This window comes from Perca fluviatilis, chromosome 14 (assembly GCF_010015445.1).
Source record: "Perca fluviatilis chromosome 14, GENO_Pfluv_1.0, whole genome shotgun sequence".
Classification (NCBI taxonomy): Eukaryota; Metazoa; Chordata; class Actinopteri; order Perciformes; family Percidae; genus Perca; species Perca fluviatilis.
The window spans coordinates 18,114,512-18,134,006 of NC_053125.1; the positions used below are offsets into that span (position 1 = coordinate 18,114,512).

Here is a 19,495-nt window from a genome sequence, read left to right on the forward strand (position 1 = left end):
GCTTGGCTGTCGACCGGAAGCGTAACTAACGTTAGCTTGGCTGTCAACCGGAAGCGGGGAACAGATCGTGCAGTGTCGTAAATCCTCATACAACAGCGCATGCGCGAACGTTTTGCGCATTTGCAGAACGGATCGCGCATGTGCAGAACGGATCGTGCAGGCAGAACGGATCGTGTACCGACACAAACTACCAAAATACTACGTATCCCCGATGCATTCTGATTACATCGCCAATACGTCGCCGCGACGTATGTGTGCTTACTGGGTAGGGTCTAAAATGTACATTTTGTCCAGCTACATTATATTTAAAGACAACATTTAGGCTACACATAATGCAAAGAGTGCTAAATGGTTCTTATTCAGCTCGCAAGATCAATTAACAGCAGGATTACATTATTTAATTTTATCAACTGAAACTTCCTTATAAAGTTGAAATAATAATAACGATAATTCTTGATTGCAGTTATCAGCGCATTCATACAGTAGGCCTATATCCATACTATTTTGGGTTTTATATGACAAATAAAAAAACACAAGGACGTGAAGTCTGATTGTGGCAATGTTGTTTATGGGTTTTCAGGTTAACAGCCGCCTCCGGGCAGCATCAGCAGCGTGTTGATCGTGGACATGTGTCGGATCCCATAGGATATCAGCAGATCGGATTCCGCCAGCGGCTTCGATTGGAATACCAACCGGATGTCACCATCTGAACAGAAAAAAAAATATTGTTTTAGTTTTGTGATTAGGCCTACCCCAACAAACATTGGTCCGTCGGCAACGTTGTGTCCCTGGCCAAAAATAGTCGCGGTAGGACGTCATAAATCGGTAAAAAGATGTTACACAGAACATTTCCTAAAAATGCATTCAGATACATTTGTACATGTCAACAGTTCTGTGGGGTTGCATGTATAATTATTATTTTGACTTTTAGCTAGGTGTACTTCAACATATACCATGTTGTGAATCAGTTGTAAGTGGACGTCCACTAGGTGACGTCCTTTACACGTGCATTTATAGTCCATCATGAGCCTCTATGAAATCAGTTGTGATAAAGCTGCGTTAAACCCTTGCATGGTTAATACTGCAATAATTAATTTAATTCACCAAGTTTTTAAAAGGTTGTGAAGACGTCCACTGACGTCCTTTACACGTCTATAGCCAAGGCTGTGAATAGTCGTCCACTGACGTCTTTTACACGTCTAGTCAAGCAAAACAGAAAAAGAAACAGGAATTATCTTTATGAAATACACGATTTGTACACAAAGTACATTTACTTTATCTTGTTTAAATAAATTATAATTACATAGGCCTAGTGCCCAGTGTGGTTAAGTGATTGCAAAGCCATTTTAGTCATTATTTCAACCTATTGTACCTGATGTATTCTTTTTTTTTTTTTTTTTTTAAATGAATGCATGCATACATGTAAAACATAAATATATCCGGTCACCATTTATGTCTGAGTTGGATGTAATCATTGACACATATAAAATGTAATTGCCATTGACAGGGAAACTGCTGCCAAGATGTAGTAACAAAAGATCTCGCGATATTACAAAATCCCGCGATAAGATAGATTATCTCGCGAGATGTTAACGCGTTCACCCCATAGACTCCAGAACCCGAAGCGTGCTCACGAGACCCCAGTTAGTTGACAGACGCGGACGGAAGACTGGTTGGTTGGCGAGAGGGGGAGTGAGACGCTGGTAGACAAGTTTGTTGATCTTCAATTTAGGTTAGACAGACAGACGGTCGTTCGGTGTAATTCACTGATTTCTTTCGTGCCGGGTAATCGGAGAGGTGTGTGTTGGAAACTTTGTGACGTGTTGTGATTTTGGATTGGATAGTGTGGGTTTTGTGAGGAACTGTTTGAAGGGGTATTGCCCGACGGCCTGTATAGGTCCGGGAACGATATCCCTGAGCAGGTCTTAGCAAACTCAGTAGATAGATTCGAAGTGGTAAGCAAGTCGTGTAGTGAGTTTTCTGTAAAGGACAAATTGTTAGTGAACTTTGGTGTAACGATACATTCTCGCACAGGTGGGGATACTTTATCTCAGAGTCAGCCCATGCCCAAGGGAGTGGATAGGGATGAGGGTGGCTGGAGCATGGTGAGTAGGCCTGAAACAAATTACAAACGACTGCGAGGTTATAATTCTCAGGATAGTGATATGGAAAACCCACAGGTTAAAGTAGTAAGGCCTAATCCAAGCAGTGATGAGGAATTTAAAGTTCTGATTAAAGTAAAAGGAGGGGCTGGATTTGCTACAGTCAGTCCCCTTAAATTGACAAATGAACTAAAAAAAGGGATTGGTGACATATTGCATGCCTCTATTTTACAGAATGGAATGATTTCAATTATGTGTAAGTCGGAAAATCAACAAGTTAAGGCTCTCAAAATTAAAACTGTGCTAGGCAAGGGAGTGGAGGTGTTCAAGCCAAAAACGATTACAGAGGTAAAAGGAGTGATGTATAATGTGCCAGTGGACGTATCTGAGCAAGAGATATTGACTAGTTTAAAAGGTGGTAATGTTGTGGCTGTAAAACGCATGGGCAGAAATGAGACTGGTAGAGGAACTATCCCTATCCTTCTCTCCTTTAAAGACGATGTGTTACCGAAGAGGGTCATGTTGGGATTCATGAGTTATCCAGTGAAAGAGTATGACAGACCCCCTTTGAGATGCTTTCAGTGCCAGAGGTATGGGCATGTGGCAGCTGTGTGTAATGGAAAGAGAAGATGTAGACAGTGTAGCCAGGAGCATGATGGGAAAGATTGTAATGAACCTGTGAAGTGTTGTAACTGTGGGGGTGAACATCCAGCTTCCTTCAGGGGGTGTCAAAACTATATTAAAGCAGGTAATGTGGAGAAAATGAAAAAAGAGAAGAAAATATCTTATGCTGAGGCAGTGAGAAGGGTGGAGTGTAATGGTGGGGTAAATCAAGATCAAGGTGTGATTAAAGCAAAAGATGTAGTAAAGGGTCATGCTTTTACTGATGACTCTGTTGTGATTAGCAAAAAAGGACTACTGGCGTTCATGGTTGAAGCAATGTGGAGAGTTAAAATGGTTGCAAACAAAAAGTCAGATGTGGCACGTGAAATTGCTATTGCTGCAGAAAAATTTTGGGGATTCACGGGGATCAATCCAAAGGAATTGTGGGAATCTACGTACACTCAGGACAGTGCAGATTAAAGACCAAATGGGAGTCGACAGATAGAGTTGGATGATAATGACGAAGAGGAAATGGACAGCAGACTTGAAGAGGATGTGGGTGATTAGTGTTTTATGTTTTACATAATGCAGTGGAATGCTAGGAGTCTTGTTGCGAATGGGCAAGAGTTTAAACACTTGATAGACCGTCTTGGAGAAAAACCAGATATTATTTGTATTGAGGAAACTTGGTTGAACCCGAGATTAGATTTTAGAATACCGGGGTACAAATGTGAAAGGAAAGATAGGGAGAATATATCAGGAGGCGGTTGTGCTACATTTATTAGAAATGGGATTCAGTATAGAAGAATTGAAATAAAAACGGTGTTAGAGTGTGTTATTACAGAAGTTTGGACTGATCGAGGGAAAATCTCTATTGTAAATTTATATAATCCGTGCATTAAGTTAGAAGAGAGTTACTTTCAGGAAATTGTAGATAAGATTTGTGTACCAGGGATTTGGGTTGGGGATTTTAATGCTCATAGTGAATTGTGGGGAGGTGAGAAGAGAGACAGAAATGGTCAAATTGTAGAAGATTTTATAGATAAGAATAATTTTATTGTGTTAAATGATGGTCGTCCTACATGGTTTAATATAAGTCGGTCAATGTCATCTTCTATAGATATTACAATTGTATCAGCAGAGTTAGCATCGACCAGTAGGTGGGAGACAATGGAACTATATACAGTAGGAAGTGATCATGTGCCAATAATTAGTAAATTTGGTAGGTGTCTGCTTGAGGAGCCAGTTCCTAGTTCCCTGCATCTTAATTATAAAAGAGCCAACTGGTTCAAGTTTGAGAATCAAGTGAATGTGGGATTATCACTGATAGATAGTGAAAAAGGAGTAGATGAGTGGAATAGGTCTCTCAGCATGGTAATGTGGGATGCAGCAGTAAATAGTATTCCAAAGAAAAAAGTTCGAGTAAGAGGAGTAATGGTACCATGGTGGACTGAAGAATGTAATTCGGCGGTCCGAGATAGGAATAGGGCATATAAAAATTTACGGAAACATCTATTAGAGAGTTGGGCTGTTGAATATAAGAGGCTTAGAGCTAAGGCTAGACGTGTAATTAAAGAAGCAAAGAAGCAAAGTTGGAAGACTTTCTGTAATAATTTAGGACCGGATACGCCCTTACAAAAGGTGTGGCACCTAGTTCATAGAATGACAGGTATTTTTCGGCAGACAGAGATTCCTGTTCTCCACTGTGATGGGGATGAAGCTGTAAATAATAAAGGGAAAGCAAGTATGTTGGGCAAGCAATTTCAAAAAGTACATAGCTCTAAAAATGTAGATGATGTAAACAGGAGAAGGAGATGTCAAATATCAAGAACTAATATGGCTAAACTGTTGATTGATTGTGATAATTCTGATGATATTAATGTATTTTTTTCAATAGAAGAACTACAAAAAGCTATTGCTCAGGGTAAGGATACCTCACCTGGCAGGGATGGGTTGGGATACATTTAAGTTATTTAAAAATTGTGGTGATTTGTTAGAAAAAAAAGTTATTGCCCAAAAAAAAAAAGGAGGGAAAAGGGGGGGTTGGGGAAAAAAAGAGAAAAAAGGTGTAATTATTACTAAAAAAAAAAAAAAAAAAAAAAAAAAAAAAAAAATAAAAAAAAAAAAAATTAAATTATGTTTGGTGTAAAAAAAAAAAAAGAGAGGGAGGAAAGGAGGGGGAGAGGGGGGGAAAAAAAAAAAAAAGAAGGAGTTGTTGGGGGGGGGGGGGGGGGGCGCTACTATGGATGCTGTGTTGGATTTAGATATTGACATTAAAAAAGCCACCGCCAAAATAAAGAAGCCGTTGTTGCAGTGTTTCTGGACATTGAAAAAGCTTATGATATGCTTTGGAAGGAGGGGTTGCTTATTGCACTTTATGATGCGGGAATCAGAGGAAGAATGTTTAACTGGATTAAGAATTTTTTAAGTGATAGGACAATTCAGGTAAGGGTGGGAGGGGAATTATCAGAGGAGTTTGGGGTAGAGAATGGAACCCCTCAAGGAAGTGTTATAAGCCCGGTCCTTTTTAATATACTAATTAATGGTATGTTTAGTAGAGTGGGAAAAACATTTCGGTTTTCACTGTTTGCAGATGATGGGGCCCTCTGGAAGAGAGGGAGGAACCTGTCATATGTATTTGGCCAAATTCAAATTGCTTTGGAGAAGGTATCTGAATGGGCTAATGATTGGGGTTTTAAAATATCAATAGAAAAAACTAAATGCATGGTATTTGGATATAAGAAGGAAATGCCAACACAGCTGATACAAATATATGATACAACTATTGAAAGAGTAAAACATTTTAAATTTTTGGGGATATGGTTAGATGAAAGGTTGACATGGAAAAAGCATATTGAGATGGTTTCATCTAAGTGTGGGAAAATAATTAATGTTTTAAGGTGTGTGGCTGGGGCTGAGTGGGGGGCTGATAGTGACACTATGATGATGATATATAGAGCAATGATCAGATCAACTATTGATTATGGGTGTATGGTATATGGGACAGCAGCCCCTTCAGTGATTAACCAACTTGATGTAATCCAAGCAAAAGCTCTTAGAGTGTGTAGTGGGGCGTTTCGCACAACGCCAATATCTGCGCTATTAATAGAATCAGGGGAGATGCCATTGGCTATAAGAAGACGTAAACTTGGGTTGAAGTATCTAATGAAATTAAAAGGACAAACTGGGAAATTACCGGTAAAAAACCTACTGAGACAGCATTGGGAGTTTATGGGAACAGCAAGATTGGTTAAAACAAACTTTGTAGAAACACTTAAATCTATGGCAGAAGACATTGGTATTGGGAATTTAAATGTATGTCCACCAGTATGTCGTTCAGATGTACCTTTATGGTTGATTCCAGATCCCATTGTTGATTTATATTTTATGAAAACAAGAAAAAGAAAGATGTCAGCGGATGTAGTGGAGGAGATAAAAGCTCGGCAGAGTCACATATGGGGAGGCTGTCTACAAATTTATACTGACGGATCAAAGGATCCTGAGAGCGGTAAAGTGGCTTTTGGTATTAGTATACCTGAAATAGGGTATAAAAAAGGATGGAGGATTTCAGATCGCTTATCAGTGTTTACTGCAGAGTTGGTGGCTGTTCTATGGGCATTAAGGTGGGTTGAAGATAACAAACAGGAACACTCTGTCATATGTAGTGATTCAGCCGCATCCCTGCTTACAATTAAAGGTACCAAAACTAAATCCAGGCCAGATGTGCTTGTGGAGATTATGCAGGTGGTGTATAGACTTCATAAAGCAGGGTATGAGGTGGGGTTTATGTGGGTTCCGGCGCACATGGGTGTGGAAGGTAATGAGGAGGCAGATGAGGTGGCAAAGAAAGCAGTGCAGGAGGAAAGAGTTCAAATTAATGTGCAGTATGGGTCACCAGACTACACTGAAATAATTAATAGGTCAGTAAAAGAAATGTGGCAAAATTCATGGGATTGTGAAAAGAAGGGGAGAACGTATTATGCAGTACAAAGAATGGTAGAGAAAGAAATATGGGGTTATAGATGTAAGAGAAGAGATGCAGTAGTTTTATCCAGATTGAGGCTTGGACACTGTGGACTGAGGAGTGGGCTGGCTCTGATTGGTAAACATCCTGATGGAAAGTGTGAATGTGGGGACAAGGAAACAGTGAAGCATATATTAGTGCAGTGCAGGAAGTACTCTCGGCAGAGGAAGAAATTGTTTAGAGAACTGGGTGCAACTGGAGAAACTGTTTTTACTGTGTGCTCTTTATTGAATTTGGATAGTTGGAGTAAAGGGAAGAAACTGATGGAGTACCTGCGACATATTGGAGTATATAATAAGATGTAGTTAATTATACTTATTTCTACTTGAGATGTGGATAGTGGGTAGACACCAGAGGAGGGCAGCAATACGCCATAGATGCGTCTAGCCTGCCGGAAATAAGAAGAAGAAGAAGAAGACTCCAGAACCCGTAACTTGAACGTTGAACAACCACGAGGAGAGGAGGAATTGAGTTGTATCGATAATATTATTAAAAATCTAGCTACTGTTGGGTAAGTACATTTTGTATTATTAGATTAACGTGCTTGAGTTTTACTTGTTTGACATGAATGAACCGAAAGAAATGATGCCCACATTGTCAACTGAAATGTACTGAGTTTGGCTAAAATTAGCTAGCTAGCAAACGTTAGTAGGCTAAAAGTTACTTTGAACTTATACAACGGTATACCATAGTATAAAGTATGTTTAATGATACAGTCAAAGTTGTGAAAGTGTATGTTTTAACATTGCATGCAATTGCTACGCTGCACTGTACGGTTATTTTTTTTGATTTAGCTTTTTCTAACTTTTCATTCATGAAACGGGTGCAAAATCTTGTTTCATTTATTTTTTTAAATTTAGTTATAGGACCATAAAAACATTTTGAAAATAATTGAATGTAATTTTTTTTCCTACTGTTTGTTTTGTTTATTATTATTGTAATATTCTCTTCCCTCAGATGCTGTGAAGAGGTGGAGCCCAAATTCAACTGAATCAGAAATTTATGCGGCTATGGCGGAACACTTGAAACATGCTCCAGGAAGAGCTGGGGGTGGGATTATAACAAATAACTTTTCTGGTGCAAAAGATTTTGCAAAAAGATGCTACACAAAGGGATATATTTGTGACAGTATTATTGAACTGAACTAAATTAACAGAATTGAGCTAAAACTGAATTTGTTTTGTAATGAACACGTTTTTCCTGTTTCCCGGGTGAATCTGTATTGTATAAACCGTAAAATAAATGTGATTTGGAATTTTGTGGCTTTTTAGTTCATCCCGTTATCTTTATGATCATTTGTAATGAACTACTGAAATGAAAATAATATAACACTTTATTTTACAGTGTCCTTGTTACATGTAGTTACTGTAATAAATTATGCATAATTACAAGCAACAAACCTTAACCATATATTCAGATGCAGTAAATTATATTAATAAGAACGTAAATGTATAAGTAAAGTGTTGTTTGATCTACGCGTGATTATAACGTGTTATAGACGTTCAGGTATGACTGGACCGATTTTGGACCTTTATAGAACCTTTGTCAAGTTTAGATGTGTAAACGATTTAACACAATGGGTGTATGATTATTTTATATGCAGGCTTATAGCCTACACTTATGCAGAAACACACCTTATAAACATCCAGAAGAAGACTAATTCTGACGTCCAGGGACACGCAGAAAAGACGTGGAATTCACGGCCAAATGACGTCAAAGACGGTTCAACTTTCATTTTGGAACTATATTACAACCATGACGGGACGTCTCGGATGGACGTCAAAATGTTTGCTGGGTTTTCCCTTAATTGTTGTGGGTCAACCTGGTATAGCGATGCTGCTTTAGGCTAGCCTACATGCCCTCGAAAGGGCTAAATATAGGGTAGGGTATAGCTATATGAGTTACATTTTATTTCATAACCTCATTAATTGCCCAAGATCTTTCTCGTTGTCAGTGTTTTGGTTTATTTTGCAAAAATAAAAAATAAACAAAGAAATTTTGAAAACCGAGGTAAAAAAGAAACACACCATAGTTTACATATTGTAGGCCATGGCCTACCTTGTAATCTGCAAGTGTCTATCATTTCAATTGTTAATTGTAAAAAGAAATGATCTAGGCTATTTAGGCTGTAGCCTATAGGCTATAAATTGTAGGCCTGTTGTAGCCTATAGTTGAATTGAATAGCTATGCTTTTTACTAGGCTATATCTGCCTCTATCCAATTCTGCGTGAAAATACTGTAGAGCTAAGAAAATAGTCTTTAAGCATACCTAGTTTGAGTTCTTCAGTAATTTTCTTTTCCAGATGTAGTACAGTGATCCCCTTCATCTGTTCTTCATTCTCGCACAGATCGATGACCTTCTCCTCTCCTCTGGGTGAAACTACTTTCAGCTGGACTACCATTTTACCGCTGCGAGGGCTGAAGGGATTGCTCCTCCGATGTGTTTGTTCGGATACAGTAATGATTCTAATGTAAAGTTAGACTACCACCGGTATATAGCCTATCATATTCTGTAAAAGAAAAAAATAGGCGTCACCTCTGGCAACTTCAAATCACATGACTTCTCGGAAAAAAGAACAGGCTCGCTGGCAGAAGGCCAAGTTTTAAGGCCGTGCAGTCTTCTGTCATTATTTCAGAGGAGAGCGTGAACACAGAGTCAACATGGGTCCTGACGATCAACAACGGAGCAGAACTGAATCCCAGAGCAGTGTGGACTCTATGAAAGAGAGCATATTTTTTCAAGAGCTTATGAGTTCTGACTCTGACGAAGAAAGCAGTTTGACACATGAAGAAAAGAGAAGTGACTCTAAAGAAACCAGCAATTGGAAAACTGAAGAACAGAAGTGCTATGACCCTCTAGACGCCACGTTTACATTTATAGACGGAGATGATGATTTAGATTGTAAGTAAAGCCAAATTTTGCATAAGTGCAATCAAAGATAGTACAGAAGAAGAAGAAAAGAGGTCTTACTCTGTAGGCTAGCTAAAACGGAGACAAGGTGAAAAGAGGAGCTGCAGCAGTGAGAGAGAACTGTGCAGTACAACCTACTGCATAGGAGCTTCTACAATCCCAAACTTATTTTTTACCTACTGGGCTATTCAATTAGAAGTTATGGATCGGCCTATATCGACTATAACACTGAATATCTTTTGTCGTCTCATAGTTTTGTGCGAGGACTTCAAGGGTCTCAGAGCAAAGATGTCCTGCGGTCATGCAGTCACTCCGATGTCTCTCACCAAATGGTGCCGCAGATTGTTGGACGTCGAGGTAGGCTATTCATCATAAACTCAAATATGTTTAAGTGACTAAACTTTACTCATTAAATGCATAGCGACAGCTTGTGTAATAAAATAGTAATTTTATCCTAGTAGAATAGGCTGTATGCATAGTTATAATAAGACAATGTGACTTCTCATAAGCTTTACCAATGAACTTTTGATGCCATATTACAATTGTGTAATGATGCAATTTTGTGGGGATTTTGGTAAGATGCATCAGACTCAGCCTATTTAAAGTTGTAGCTACTTTATATAACCTTAAAAAAGACATAGGCTTAAGTTTAAGTAAATCAAAAACTGTATTTCCAAAGGAAATAGTTGACCTTGAAACTGATAGCAGTAAACCATATAAACAGTAGCAGATTGAAAAACGCTCAAGAATGCTCAATATTGTTTTCACTCTTAAAGCTTTTCTTTGATCTTCTTCTGCTTTTTAATATTTAAGGGAAAGTGCAGATTTGAATGTGGTGTCTGTGATGTTAAGTGGCCTTTCGAGGAGGTTTGTAAAATGGCTCTTCTGACCCCCGAAGAAATCAACTACTTTGAAAAGAAAATGTTCAGTAACGCTGCCAGGGACTTGGACTTTAAAGTAGTAAGTATCTCAATTTCACTATTTTCAAACTGTTTAGAAATGTTCTGCATAAAAATACAAACATTAATTTAAAAAACATCTCATTGTGTTTTTAATATAACTTTAATAAACAGTGTCCTGGTTGCCAGTCCCGTGCGGTGAGAACTGATCTGCATAATCTGAGTGTACAATGCCCAGTGTGCACAGCTGACAAGGGAAGGACTTATAAGTTCTGCTGGCAGTGTTTAAGGGAATGGAAAGGTCCGGTTCCACGTTCAGACCAGTGTGAAAATGATGGCTGTGCCCCCCTGTTAGAAACACTGAGAACCTGCCCTGATATCACCTTTGAGAAAGTTAGGGGGGTCACTGGCTGTCCCTCCATCCGCGCCTGTCCAACCTGTGGTCTTCTGGTGGGGCATAACAGAACAAAATGTAAAAACATCACGTGTCCCCAGTGTAACAAGGAGTTCTGTTTCGTGTGCCTGAAGCTCACTGTAGAGTGTAAATCATATCTCAAAGCTTGCTCCAGTGGTGTAGCACCGAGACAGACGTCTATACCTGTATGGCAGAGAGAATAACTGGAACAACGCCAGGCTCTATGTGCTTTGGTTTCTGTTTATGTAACACAAATGCACCACTACATATTCTGCAGTGGTGGAGGAAGTACGTAGATCCTTTACATGTAAAAAAGAAGAAGAAAAAAGCATTAGTCCAGCATTAAAAATCTAAGTATTACCATCAAAATGTACTAAACTGTATCAAGTTAAAGAAAAATGGCCCTGTGACGCAGTAATTTAGAGGTGGAACTGGTAACACGACATATGACAAGGGGCCACAACTAGACACTGCTTTTTGTTAGAGGTCATAAGGCAAAAAGTTTAGAAACCACTGGTTACATGTTGTGTAATTTTGTTTTATAAATGTATTATATTGTTTTAATGCAAAATCGTAATCTAAAAAGTGAAAAGTAACTACTGCTGTGAAATAAATGTAGTGGAGTAAAAAGTACAATATTGTACTTAAGTATAGTAGTTACATTAAATGTACTTATTTACATTCCTACACATATTAGTTGGTTATTCAGGTGTTTTAAGATGTACACATTCATTGAGAAAATGTCTCTCAAGAATATAATCAAATGTGTGTTTTGTTTGTAAGAAGCTGGCAGCAAAATGTAATTATTTATATTCCATAATTATACAGCTCACTTATGCATTTTGTTTTATCAGCTTCAACCTATTTTTGTCCTTGGCTTTGTAATATTTTAACAAGACATAATTGTACACAAGAAATCTCAGAACTCTTACTGATTACCAGCTTTCAATAACAAATACCTAATACATCTTTTTTGGTACCTAAACTAAAATGTGTAACTAAACATATCCCACAACTCTTTAGAATTACTTCAGTTTTTCAAGGTGAACTAATTTCTAATTCAAAATCAAAATTGTAATCAAACAAGCGTGTTGACATTCATAATCAGTATCTCAGCCCTTTGAAAATCTATACATTTGTCTGTATTAAGTTATTTTTCTTCATCTTTTGTAACATAATCTCATTGTTACAGTATGTAGTCATTCATTCAGTTTGAATCATCTTTTTTACTGCTAAATTGTTTATTCTCTAACATGCCATTGTGGTTTATCCTGTAAAAATTAAAATAAAATATACAAACATTAATGCTATTGGTTTTGAATAAATCATTTCTATTTAGCATAGTGTTGGGGCTACAGGGCGCTCTGTTAGGGATCTGAGCAAGTCTTGTTCTGGGCCAAAGTGAAGTCAGAAGTATCACAAAAAATAGATATCATGAATAAATGTCAAATGAGAACCACACATCTGCTTATAAAATGTGCTGTCAGTCGTTTTATCTAACTTTAGTAGTGTCACATTAATTGTGATATAATGGTGAAATCACTATAAACAAGTATTCAGAACATTGACTTTTGTATTAGTAACAAAGCTCTCTTAATACATCCATGGTACTAAGTGTGTATGTAAAATCTGAAAAGTAACCAGTAGCTATAGCTGTCAGATAAATGTAGTGGAGGGACAAAGTACAATATTTCCCTCTTAAATGTAGGCTAGAAAAGTAGAAATATAGCAGAAAATGGAAATAGTAGGCCTACCCAGAATTGTACTTAAGAGTAAAATGCACCATGTTCATTTTTTACCACTGACAAATTATAAATAGTCTGAGAAACGAAGCTAATGATAAAGAAAACAGGCACATGGAACAAATCCAACAGAGTCACGGACAGATAAAGAAAATAAATGAAGAAAGAAGCACTCAGCCATCAGGTTCGAGAAAAGCAGGGTGATGAAAATTATGAAAAGCTTTCAAGCTTCAACAAGGACAGAATCAAAGAAGATCTTTTCCTCCTTCGAAAACATAACACAAGCAAGTCGAGTGAACAACGCCTGGACAATCGGACTACAGCAGAAAAGAGGAAACAAAGGAGCAAAAAAGTTTCTGCTTTTTTAAATGCATTACCACATTAAGAGTTTTTTTTGAGGGGAAATAACTTTCGTCTTACTTCAGCACCAGATGAGAATTGTCAGCAGCTCTGCAGGAGTTCATCTTAAAACAAGAAGAATCTTCTGTTTAATTATTTTTCATTGTTGTTGGTTTTGCATTATGGTGATACTTCCTGTTAGAATAACAACTCTGAACAATCCTTGATATAGAGAGGGGGGGGCGGGGTTATGTCATTCGGTTAATAATGTACTTTTGTAAAACAGTTTCGCCCTGGTTTGTCATTATTTTAACATTTATTACCATTATGTGTGGGGCAGGAAACTAGTGGATGGTCCACTGCAAATCATGTTCATGACTTTGCTGTATTTCCTCTTTAATACAAATTATAATTAAAATGTAAAAACTAATTATGAATGAAAATGATAATTTAGCCTAAGAAAAAAACAAGCCATAAAAATCAAAGTGTGTGATCCTCTGGGGCAGTGTGGATCCGGACCTTGCAGGAGCAACGTTTCCTGAGAGACAGCAGAGCTGCAGCCAGGAGACACACAGCAGCAGTGACGCCGAGCACCGAGGCCACAGGGAGCTCTGCAGGGAGTCTGAGGGGCGACCAGCTCCAGGTCTGGGCTGCAGTTAAAGTCTCATACGAATCACTGACCAAAAGGCAATAAAGTAAGGTCAGTATCAGTTACAGGTTACTATAAATCAAGAGGGTTGCATGTTTAAAGTGGTACTTGCCTTGTGATAGAAACAGGAAATGTATTGAGAACATCTGAAGGGGGGGTAATGTCAGCGTACACACATAACCTCCTGTCAGGGCAGTGAACTAAACCCTGGTATCCTTTTATCTGACGGTTAAAAATGGCAAAGACAGAATAGATAATATGATTCAAATTCAAATGAGAACTGGGTATCTGTTTGATGCTGCATGTAGCATTTTCAAACATCAGTATATCATTGTCACATCAGTTGTTATAAATTATTAAAGAGCTTGTTTTTAAAGCACACTGAATCTTCTCTATCTAAAAGGTATTATTTCAGTCAACAAGCCACATTTTAGTAGTCGGTACTTTACTTTCCCTATGTGAGTATTCAGTGTTTTCTTCCAGTAATTTGTTTGCTAAAAGGAAGGTATACTTTCAAATACCTCACACTCAGTGGTAGGCTATGTATGAACAGTACCTCTCAAAAACTTTACTGATTGATACTGCAGTTACATAAGTTGTTGTGTCATGTTACCTGAATATTGTCCCCTGGTGGACAGTCCATCCATTCAGAGCCAGACACCTGGATTTGGTACCGGTTCAGGCCAGTACACCTGTGTCTGTAACAACGTCCCTCCACAGAGCTGCTGAGCTCCGTCTGCTTCTAAAAGAAAGACAAGTGGAGAATGAAGAACTTAATGTTAACCAAAAAGGAAAAACACAGGTGGCATTATTCACACACATGCACACACAAACTCACCTGTCTGGTCAGACTGGAGAAGAAGCAACGGCTGTGAACACCAAAGATCTCCCCGCTCCAGTCTTCGTCTCTGCCATTTTTCTCTATCCAACATTCACTCTGAAGAACGAGAGAAGAAAAAAGTCAAAAGGTGATAATTAGGTGTAATTTGCAATGGTTAACAAGGTGCCACATATTACAATCGAAGGCACAAGAAATAGAATTTACTCCATATTCCTGCTTTACAGAACTGGAAAATTGAAAAGTCCAGTGTAGAGCAAGGATGTGAAGAATGTATATCATTTTTGACATTTTGAGTTTTGTCAATGCAAATTCAAAAAAAGAAATTTCTTTTATTCTATAATCTGAAGGATGTTGTTTAGTGAACAGGATTTTAAGGGAAATCACATGAGAGGTAATAAAACGTACTCCATTCTTGAGGGGTTTATACACTCGACATCCCTCCAGGTGTTGATCAGTCTGGCACTCCCCCTTGTGGAGGTGAAGATAATGACACCCAAATCCACTGAGAAGAGAGAATACTGAAAACATGAGTGCTGGAAATGTAGGATGAAGAGAAAAAGTGACCCACATTCTATCTTAAAAGACATATGTTGTTGTGTAGAATATGTTATCATAAATCTACCTGCCGGTGCAGAAAAAAGATGAAGACTTGTTCCGACAGGTTGACAGGGAACCAAACGTAGCTCCTTCACCTATTAAAAAAAAACATATTCAACTTATCTTATCAGGCTGATTTAATTAAATTGCAACTGTAGCTGGTGTGTGTCTACATTCTTGTAATTGCTTTGTTCTTTTATGATAATGATCATGCAGATTTGACATGCATTTATATGTTTAGATTTAATATCTCCATCTTTCCTCACCATCTCCCCAGACTAGACTCTGTGCCTGGTTCAGGTCAACAGTGTACCAGCCCGTATCCTGTAATGCAGCCAAGGTGACCGGGTCGATCCGGACTGTGGGCGAGTCCCCCAGCACCGGTGCCATGATGGAGCCCTGCAGGACCCGGGACTCCCAGTGAGAGGACACTCTGCCTGGAGCAACATCCTGAAGAAAGAAAGTGTAAAACATTTAAACAGAGCACATGATGAATCTGAAAAAGGGTTACGTTGGAGCTGCTCAGTACCAGGTTCTCTAGCGGCCCCCCTAGCTCAGGGTCAGTAGATGCCAGGTGCTTCTGCAAGGTGGAAATGAGGGATGGGGTGTAAATCCTCATCTGGCCCGATCTATCAGAATGACTCACTTTGCCTCGAGGAGAACAGCCAGCAGCCACTGCAGAACAACTCATAGAAAAACACATTAGAAGAACCATTTTCTAACCAGTGCATATGATCTTTAATGTTTAGTAGACTCAATGCATCCTTATTTTAGTCAAGATATTACATAGGATTTGTTGTGTATTTCTTTTTTTCTACTTTTATTTCCCAGATTGTATTTAATTGTTGGGCTGTAATGTTTTAATCTATATTTAAGCTTAAATTGCATCTGTATGATGAAACTTGTTTTCTATTTGCAACATGTTTTGTCTCTCTTACTTTTGTTTTCTTATCCAGGCCTTCCACTGTTGCAAAAGAGATTATTGATCTCAAAGTATAAAAGTAAAATAAAAGTAAGTTAAAATTAAAACAAGGGTCGTATTCTATGCAAAATGCAAAGCCTCTTGAGCCAAACTTGTGATTTGTGATATTGGGCTATATAAATAAAAGTGATTTGAAGTGGCAAATGCGTTTAAGTAAATGGGGGTTTTAGGTGTTTTTTTTTTTAATAAACACACAAGCCACAAGTAGATTCAGCTGTCCCAGAATCATTTCACACTTTTTTACATTTGGCAAATTTACACAATGACACTAACAACACGACAAATGAGCCAATTACACGCTACCATATAGTAATGTAATACCACGTAAAGTGACATAGAACTATCAAAATGTGTTTAAAAACCTTGAGACTTGGATGAACAGTCTCTCCAGGTGTGGAAGAGCTCTTTAGAGAAACCAAGTGTATGAAACAGCTCATGGATGATAGTCTGGAAAACAGAAGAGCACCCAGCCTCATTATGACCCATCTTTTTCATCCTGCGGCTGCTTGTCAGAGACAACACTTCCTATATTCCCACAGTGCCGTTATTTGTTTTATTTGGGGTCATCTGTCATTTTTAAAACACTTTTTAAACATTTTATAAAACTGCCTGTAAAAAAAAATAAGCCAGAAATATTATTAATCATACCTGTACAATAGCCTGGTGGCTGTAAGTGGCTCCTGTCAGACTGTCCCTGCAGATGACGACCACCCCGGCCACAGGTCGTCCATGAGTGTCCGTCTGACAGTGGACAGTGTAGGCCAAGACATTAGGCTGAGAGGTGAAGAGGACATAGAGGGTAGTATGAGGGAAGTAACAGCAGTGAAACTATTTAACATACAACACTTCTTAGCTGTGTTTGAATATAAAAGATGTGAATGTTTTCAGAGGGTCTTCTTCACCTCTGCTCTGCACTTGTCAGTGGCCTGCGTGTGGAGGTACAGCAGGAAGTCAGTGTTGGGGAGTCCAGCCCCTTCAGGACGGAGCTCAGTCCTGCGAGGTGAATCAGCCTCAGCGTAAATATCACATCCAGCCAGATGATCATCTGGGATCTGTTGAGAACGGGACAGCAAACAATGCTCGACATATGCGGTACTGGATTTTAAGTACAGGTACATGCTGTATAAGTTTACCACAGGAATACAGTAAAGAAATTATTTAGACTGATACTTGCCGTTACATCCAGACAGGTCTCAGTTCTGTAGTTGTTGTTGGCTCGACCACACCTGAATGAAGAAAACTGTAGCTTTTTTAATTCATGTAAAGACAATAATCTTAAAGATAGAGCAGATTCACAACTGGCCAAACATACACACCTGTTGTAGTTAGCAGAACTTGAATTCCTCCAGATAAACTTGCAGTATTTATTGATGTCTCTGCTGAGCAGCAACGGACCCGATACCCTGTTCACTATGGGAACAGTTTATGATAGTACATGTTAGCCTGTGTGTGTGTCTGTGTCTGTGTCTGTGTGTGTGTGTGTGTGTGTGTCTGTGTCTGACCTGATAGTAAAGAAGACATCATCCTCACAGCCTCCTGCACCGCTGCTTCCAGCCTCTCTTTCTCAGCCTCTGATAGGTTGTTGCTCTCTGTGGGAATCCAGGTCTGGATCCTGATTGGCTGTGGAGAGGCAGTAGTGGGCAGGGCCATCTTTCTCAGGCTTCTCCTCTGTGTCTGGCCACGCAGAGATGATGCCCTCTGCCCTGGACGATTGGTTTGTTGGCCAAAGGTTCCGGCCTGGGCTTCAAGTCTGGGCTCATTGGGTGGGCTGTCTGGGTGGATGGGTGCAGCTCGGACCACCCCGGCCTGAGCCTGAACCTCGTCAAAGATGCACTTCTGCAGGGCTCCAGGGAACTCAACCACTACCATTACCACCAACATCCCCACCCAGAGTCTCTGGGATGGAGGTAAAACCATAATTATAGCGGAGACCTATTTCAGGGTCACACAAGGATGATGAGTTGTTGTTAGACATTTTGGATGAGGAGTTTTGCTAAGCTGCATAATATGTTCAATCAAAGCAACTTCATCCTTCGTGGTCATAAATAAATGCATTTTATTTTGTAAAGTAGCCTATTTGGATAGATAGTAGCAAATGCTGAGGACAATGAGGTCACGTCATGTGTGGTTTTTATTCTGGGAATGGGGGTTTAGTGACCTGGAAGAACTGTATACCAGTAGTGTGGAGAAAGTATTTAGACCTTCAAGTTGGCAAATAAAACTCATAATATAAATATGAGTTTGGGGGAACCCGGACTCACAGTCACAACTACAGTATTTCTACAATTTTGGCCAAAACTCTGCTTATGTCTTGTGAGTAATGTTAAACCATTAATGCAAATATGACTTTTCCCAAATCAACAGAGAATATGAAACTAAATGCAGAACATGTAAAATGCTACTTTTATTTGTCCCTAAACATAAATCAAGAGGTAAGTGCCAACACCAAAGGCACAGAACATCGGTCTGTTTAGCTAACTGATTTAACAGCCTAGGCCTATTGTATATCACATTTTTAAGCACTAGTCAAAATGGTACAGTTATGTCTAATTATATACATACATACATACATACATACTGGACTCAAAGTAAGATGCCTGAATTCTACACATATAGAAATATAAAAATACATTTTCCATTGTCAAAATCAAAGGTTATAATGTGCAGCTTTTGGCCTGCGAGTTAAAACTTTAAATGGCTTTCTGAGGAATAAGCCCATGTGTCTGCTAGAGCAGCTGTTAAATATAAACTGGATGTAAGCTCCAACAATCTCTTTCCTGAAACATTAATCAATAAGTCAAAAGTATTCATCATAATTACCTTGCCATGACCATGTAGTCTCATTGCTCAATGGCAAACAGCTTCATTTTCTCTGCATTCGCCTTTTATTCTGCACACCGGAGTGATGATCTGAACTTCTGCCTTTCTTTGAGAACAACCTCTGAAGAGCTCTCGCTGGAGTCTGTGAATCTCCGTGATACTTTTGAATACAAAGCACAATACAACGACTCTGTCATCTCTGTTACTGAGGTGTCAGGTGGTTTCGCTCACCTCACCCCTACACACACACACACACACACACACACACACACACACACACACACACACACACACACACACACACACACACACACACACACACACACACACACACACACACACACACACAAAACAGAATACCCAACACCTAAAAGTGCAAATTGTTTAATCTCAGCCACGTTTACTTATATACAGTGAAGTTGACCCTAATAAACCATAAAATCACTTTCTCTCTTATTTACCTCATTACATTGCAAATTTCAAACTTCTGTCTACTCCACATTGACCCTAATACATTCAACAAAGCAAAACTGAACAACTGAAAAGAAAAAGAAAAGCAACTCAAATAAAA

At 38.8% G+C, this 19,495-nt stretch overlaps 3 protein-coding genes across 5 annotated transcripts; 2 read left to right on the top strand and 1 right to left on the bottom strand.

Moving 5' to 3' along the window:
- The first annotated feature begins 5,004 nt into the window (after positions 1–5,004).
- On the top strand, positions 5,005–8,022 carry LOC120573703. Its single transcript, XM_039823616.1, has 2 exons — positions 5,005–7,240; positions 7,687–8,022. Exon 1 carries the CDS (start codon positions 5,049–5,051, stop codon positions 7,032–7,034), a length of 1,986 nt encoding a protein of 661 aa, XP_039679550.1. The 5' UTR covers positions 5,005–5,048; the 3' UTR covers positions 7,035–7,240; positions 7,687–8,022.
- Positions 8,023–9,293: 1,271 nt separating this feature from the next.
- Positions 9,294–12,096, top strand: LOC120573704 (E3 ubiquitin-protein ligase RNF19B-like). Its single transcript, XM_039823617.1, has 4 exons — positions 9,294–9,631; positions 9,894–9,997; positions 10,454–10,600; positions 10,714–12,096. The coding sequence occupies exons 1-4, from the start codon at positions 9,391–9,393 to the stop codon at positions 11,155–11,157; spliced, it is 936 nt and encodes a 311-aa protein (XP_039679551.1). The 5' UTR covers positions 9,294–9,390; the 3' UTR covers positions 11,158–12,096.
- A 156-nt stretch (positions 12,097–12,252) lies between these two features.
- Positions 12,253–18,987, bottom strand: LOC120573701 (leishmanolysin-like peptidase 2). 3 transcript variants are annotated; one of them, XM_039823614.1, is made up of 15 exons: positions 18,925–18,987; positions 17,607–18,036; positions 17,421–17,514; positions 17,279–17,330; positions 17,007–17,156; positions 16,753–16,878; positions 16,467–16,551; positions 15,652–15,797; positions 15,389–15,572; positions 15,148–15,217; positions 14,931–15,027; positions 14,523–14,621; positions 14,298–14,423; positions 13,797–13,906; positions 12,253–13,711 (listed from the first exon to the last, which is right to left on the bottom strand). In XM_039823614.1, the coding sequence occupies exons 1-15, from the start codon at positions 18,946–18,948 to the stop codon at positions 13,516–13,518; spliced, it is 1,989 nt and encodes a 662-aa protein (XP_039679548.1). In that variant the 5' UTR covers positions 18,949–18,987; the 3' UTR covers positions 12,253–13,515. The 3 variants fall into 3 exon arrangements, with proteins under 3 accessions (XP_039679548.1, XP_039679547.1, XP_039679549.1); XM_039823613.1 differs by having other exon boundaries at positions 14,298–14,426; XM_039823615.1 differs by having other exon boundaries at positions 14,298–14,426; positions 17,607–18,000; positions 18,925–18,977.
- Between the last annotated feature and the right edge of the window lie 508 nt (positions 18,988–19,495).